The sequence below is a fragment of the Geotrypetes seraphini genome, chromosome 2 (assembly GCF_902459505.1).
Source record: "Geotrypetes seraphini chromosome 2, aGeoSer1.1, whole genome shotgun sequence".
Classification (NCBI taxonomy): Eukaryota; Metazoa; Chordata; class Amphibia; order Gymnophiona; family Dermophiidae; genus Geotrypetes; species Geotrypetes seraphini.
The window spans coordinates 129,304,949-129,310,948 of record NC_047085.1 but is presented as its reverse complement, the minus strand read 5'-3'; the positions used below and the strand labels follow the sequence as shown (position 1 = coordinate 129,310,948).

The following is a 6,000-nucleotide window of genomic DNA, read 5'->3' as shown; positions in this document are numbered from 1 at the left end:
TAACTAGGTCAAAAACAATCGGTGCTGCTGGGGGGAAAAAGGGCCCAGAGTGGCTCAAAGGTAGTGTCCGTACTAGTTTCTGTGGATGATGTCACTCACATGTGAAAATATAATGCCTGCTGGTCCTCGGAGATTGTAAGATTTAGATGTGTATTTATAAACTGAAATATGGCACAGTTGAGTTAATCCATAAAGTTTTATTTAAAGTTTCCCCTACAAGCAAGCTTCATTTACACATTCTGTTTCTGTACAAAATTTACAGTTTTTGTGGTCTATTTAGTCATAGCTCCTTCCTTTGTGATGTCTTCCTGTAAGACAGAAAGCTTTATACATAAATTCTCATAAAATGCTTTAAATTACCTTGTTTCTTTTCTTTCTTTTTAAGAACGAGCAAATAACCTTTTGTCAAAGTAAAGCTCGATAGATTGCACATCTTATTAGTAAGAGACAGGTGACTATATTGTAAATGATACTGACGCAATCTTTCAACCCATGTCAGTGTCCACCACAGCTGCCTCATTTAACAATTCTTACTAGGAAAGAGTTCTTGTAAACTGGTGGTTCCAACAGAAGAATGAAAACAAAACTGATTATTCTGTTTAATGATGTTGACTGAAATTTGTTACGTGGGTGATATACAGATGAATGCAGAAGATTTACATTTAGGATAAAGTATGCCTTGAACAACTGAATAACCTGTTTCTGTTTTTTCCTGCAAATATAATCCCTGGCACATTCACATGTTATTAAAGATTGGAATCTGGCACTTAGATACTTAAGGATCTGAAGATATGCTTTCTTCCCCATTCATATTTCACATAGGAAAAATTAAACAGAAGTTCATGCACTCACTTGCATTCACCCTCTCTGCTTTAAAGCTGAGCAAGTGGCCCTAGGTATTCAATGTTTATTTCATAACAAACAATTTTTCTTTTTGTTTTATAGGAAAACCAATAGAAAGGTGGCAGCAAAGGCAGATGAATGTTGGTGGGACAAAAGACTGTTCACATTTTCTTGCCACAATGTTAGGTGGTAAACAGAAAAATAAAACTAGTATCTATAGGCCTATTACATTGGTCTCTGAAAATTTACTGTGGCTGAGTGCATAATTTTAAATTCAAAATTTTACTAAATTAGACTTTTTGGGCCTGATTCTGCCCAATAGTAGGTGATGGTAGGCATCCTACTGCCGTCTCTCAGTCAATTGGGACGCATGATTTTTTTTTAAAAAAGAGGGAAGGACGCCTACATTGTAGTTGTATGTCGCGCATCTATAGAGACACGTAGGGACGTTTAAGCACACTCAAGGTGGGGTGTGGGCGTGGTTTCGCCCAGAAGTGGCCTTGGGCAAGTTTAAGCGTCCCTACACATCTCCACAGATGCACAACAGATGCTTTAAATGTAGATCTGCAAAATGTTGGCCTATATTTAAGGTGTCTGTTCAGCGATGTAGACCTGATTCTCTTTAGGAAGCCGATGCGTGACTGACATGCGATTGATGGCCTCTTAAGCATCGACCGAGATCGGCATCCTAAAGAGAATCAGGCTCTTTGAGCCTGATTCTATAAATTCCTAGGCACTGCTTAACCTGGTTGTCAATCAACCACTAGGTGACTAACTTGACCTAGGCATCGCTAGGTGCCCTGTTAGGTAAGAGTTTTTCTGGCCTAATTTCCTGGCACCTAATGTCACCTGTCATACAATGCCTATTCTTTGCCCTTAACTATGCTCAATTTTGAGGTAGGCATTGTTAGGTGCCTCGAAATAGGCGTCATTAGGTGCTGCTCTGAGTTCTATATGGAACTCTTAATTAATTGTTTTTTTAAATGAGCTTTTAATGGCATGGTCAATTACCATACCAATTATGCTCATTATTCAATTTTGAGTTCTGCACAGAACTGAGCTAGCCATCCCCAATTAGGGCACCATTTATAGAATCAGGTCCTTTATGGTTTTTTTTTTTTGGGGGGGAGCAGGGAGGAGAAACAAAGCAAAGCCCTCCATTATGACATGCTGCAAAACACACTCACTGTACAATATTCTTATAGTGGGCTGGCTAGAGACTACTGCCTTTTGAAGACAGACAACATCTGAAGTCAAATTACTAGCAAAGCAAATTGTGGTTTACTTTTTACTGTACAGCACATATAATTGCAAATTTCAGCAGAAAATCATCCTTTTACATTTTGGAACTTTTTAGCAGTCTGTTGCAAGTAGGATTTATCTTTGTTAATTATATGCATAGTCTTTCAATTACATTTTCTTTATATTGTTAGGTGTCTCAAATATGTATTTGCATTTTTATTCCTGAAAATATGACCATATATTGAATGTGAATAAATACAGTTTCTCAATAAGATGGCTGTACACAAATACTAAGAGCTCCAAAAATATGGTCTACAATGACTGGGATCGCTGCCACTGCTGCTCCTCCTTCTCGCTTCCTTCGTTTTCAGCACAGGGTCACTTTAGGCACTTTTACAACCAACAGGACAGACCTTCCCCTCCCCTCCAGCTTATGACTTATTTTCATTTTAGGGCTGGAGGAGTTATTCTATTCCATTTCATTTAATGCACTTGTACACCATTTACTATGCCATTTATGGGCAGTTATTGAAGGAGGCACAGTACTGCAAGGTCAAAGGTCTGATGTATATACAGAAATATGGGAACCATCTGCATAGGGAGTTTATTAAAAAAACAAAACTATTAATACAGGAGGTCTGAACACACATATTCTTAGGGCTCCTTTTGCAAAGCCACATTAGCGGTTTAACACACGTAATAGCATGTGCTAAACTGCTAGCCGCTACCGCCTCCTCTTGAGCAGGCGGTAGTTTTTCAGCTAGCACGGGGGTTAGCGCGTGATTAAAAGTCATGCGTGATAAAGCCGCTAACGCGGCTTCGTAAAAGGAGCCCTTAGTCTCTTGAAAATGAAAAGAATCTTTATCTTCTTAAATATTTTAATTACTGTGTCCTGCTTGTCTGCGCCGTTTTTGTTTAATAGAATGTTTGCATGAATGTGATTTGAGTCCTTATGATGTAGGTACAGGTCTGGTGGTGTTGGCATTTCCCAGTATCGACTTTTGATGACTAATGTTCTGAATGAAACCTGTATATAAAGAACAAGGGATAAATTACATTCTGAAAAAAATTCCTTTGGTGCCTTTTGGAGATGTGTACCATCTGAAAGATGAACAAAAACCTCACTGGGATACAGATTTCCTTTTTTTAAAATGATAAAATAGTTTTTGACTGAATCTTTTGCACCAGAAAATTAGTGAACAACAACCTCAAAAGTAAAGAAATGCACAAATAGGGCCCTTAAGGATTTGTACTCTGAAGTATAATAAAATGCTAAAGATTTTAGTACCTGGCTGTGCAGTTCTGTGACACAAAGACACATAAAGGATATCTTATTTTGTGCGGTGACTAGAAGACTTGACTTATTTAAACTTGGTGGCTTTCCCTACCCAGCAGCACTTTGTTACTTCACACCTTTGTCATACTTGGCACTGGTGGAAATGACTTCAAAGCTCTTGCATAGGCGGAAACCAAGACTGGAGCTGATGCATAGTCTTTTGCAGGCTTTCTGTAATAGTGGCAGCTTTTGAACTCCTGGCTGACATTTAGGTGAAATGCTGCACACACACAAGAGCTAAAACTAGCCCTAAATGTTAGGAATTAGTCATTGTGTGACATTCTATTGGATTCCAGTAATTGGTTTGAAAGGTCCAGTTTTGGTCCACTAGAGGTCGTCCTTTTTCAAGCAGGGTTTGCACTGCTTCTTTTATGTTTCATAAGAAATCCTCTTGTTTGAAATGATTTATGTCACCTGTCCTTACTTTCTGGAGTCTTAACAGTGTCTCATCATTTCTTAGGTGCTATTTGTTGTATGGCACACAGGCTGGCAGTATGACGGTGGCACAGGCAGGGCCTGCTAGTGGTTCTGCCACATCACCTTCTAGCTCTGTCCAGGTTCCTTTCTCAGGGCTGTAGCAAATGGTGGAAGACTTGTAGGCTCCCTAGGACACAATATTAAAATAAAAATTTAAGATGGTAAAAGCAAACAAAATTTACTTTCCAATGGAAAACATTCCACCTCTTTATAGGCACAGTTAATTATCAAAGAATGCTTACACCTTAAAGTCAAAATAGGGGAATCATGTTTATGAAAAGAACACTGGGGTTTTGCCTTTAAACCTTTCCCCTTAGGACCAGCTTTGTGGCTAAGTAGCAGTGCTACAATTTTGTATACTAGTATATTGAAGATTTGGACTCATATCTTGGGCTGGACATCTATCTCCCAGGATGGCTGGGGCTGGTGATGCTATGGAGCCCCCTGGGGGACAGAAGGCAGGAAGGAGTGAGTATCAACTAAATCTCAACAGTGTCATCTAGCTGCCAGAGGTAAGGCCCAGCGGTAGCCAGGATGTGTGGCCACTGGTCAAGAATTGTTGCAACAATGGCTGAGCTGAGTAGGGTGGGATCAACAGCATCTTTAGATAATTAGGAGTCAGATTAACGAGGGATATGGGGAGGAAATCAAATCAATATTTCCATGCACCATGCCCACCTCTTAGGAACAGCCCCAGTAGTTCTTCTATAAGCAGCATGGCCACAAGGCATGCTCCACCAATGTCAGAAAGGATTTTGAAGACTGGGTCAAATTATCAGTTTGGGAATCTCATTCAACTGTTCTTCACGTACTCTAAAGGTCAACAGATCAAAAACTCCTGCTAATTCCTTCCATAAAAGATTTCTATTACACCCGGAAAATAAATTTTGCAGTAGCCGCTCCAACGTTGTGGAATGCTCTGCCACAGCAACTCCGAGATGAACAACATCTAGATAAATTCAAGATAAGCCTGAAGACTTTTTTATTTCGTGACGCATTCGCTTGTGTTTAGAGTTATCTTCTCTTCTTCTTATCTTTTTTTTTTTTTCCTTCTTCTCTCTTATTTTCTTTTCCTCTCTTAAGCAACCAACCGCTTTAAAAAAGCGACCCTACCCAATATGTTTTATACTACTCCCACTTTCTCCTTTTCTTCTCAAAATATGTAACTTTTCCCCTCCTTTCCCTTTTCCCCTCACTTTCAAGTCTGTCCAGTTAATGTCTTTGATGTTCACTCTATTTATTTTTAAATATTTATTATTTTATTTTCTTCTTTCTTTCTCTTTTTAAAATTTTACTGTTAACCGGCCAGATACTTGTTGATGGTTGGTATATTAAAAAGCTAATAAACTTGAAACTTGTTCCTACAGTTTTTATTGCATAAGCCCTCAAAGCCCTGTCATCTCCCCTTCCTAGCAAAGCAAGTTTTCCCAAGTCACAGAGGATGGGTTAGACCAGTGGTTTCAAACTCGCGGCCCGCCAGGTACTATTTTGAGGCCCTCGGTATGTTTATCATAATCACAAAAGTAAATAAAAGTTTCTTGATCATATGTCTCTTCAGCTATAAATTACAATATTATTATTATTAAGACTTAGCCAAAAGATAGTAGACTGATGCACTCAAACCACTACATTATCAATTAACAAATGGAAATAAATAAAAAATGGAAATGATACCATTCTATTGGACTAAATGTATTTTTCAATTAGCTTTCAAAGGCCAAGGCCTCCTTCCGCAGGTCAGGATGATATACTGCTATTATGGTATTCTTTCCTAACCTGAGGAAGCATGTTTTGAAATCTAAAGTTAGTTATAAAATATATATAATACCTTATTTCCGTTTTCTCTTTTTACTTATTCATTTTTATTAACACAGCTAGCACACATGGGGGAAGCCACTGCTTGCCCTGGATCGGTAGCATGGAATGTTGCTACTTTTGGGGTTTTGTCGGTATTAGTGACCTGGATTAGACACCATGAGGATGGGCTACTGGGCTAGATGGACTATTAGTCTGACTATTCTTATGTTTATATGTACATTATCTTAAAGTAAAAATAAAAATGATTTTTTTTCTAAAAAAAAAAAAGACTTAGCCAAAAGGAA

At 38.5% G+C, this 6,000-nt stretch overlaps 1 protein-coding gene across 2 annotated transcripts in view; it reads right to left on the bottom strand.

Moving 5' to 3' along the window:
• Nucleotides 1–202: 202 nt before the first annotated feature.
• Nucleotides 203–6,000, bottom strand: part of KLHL14 (kelch like family member 14) — a 241,383-nt gene continuing 235,585 nt past the window's right edge. Inside the window, exons 9-10 of one of the 2 annotated variants that reach the window (XR_004538464.1) lie at nt 3,374–4,025; nt 203–3,112 (exon numbers count right to left, since the gene is read on the bottom strand). Coding sequence is in view for 1 of the 2 variants with exons in the window: in XM_033934959.1 (XP_033790850.1) it covers nt 3,885–4,025 (141 nt within the window). In the remaining variant the exon portion in view is untranslated. Of the gene's footprint in view, nt 4,026–6,000 lie in introns of both variants that reach the window. The other variant, XM_033934959.1, reaches the window with a different exon arrangement.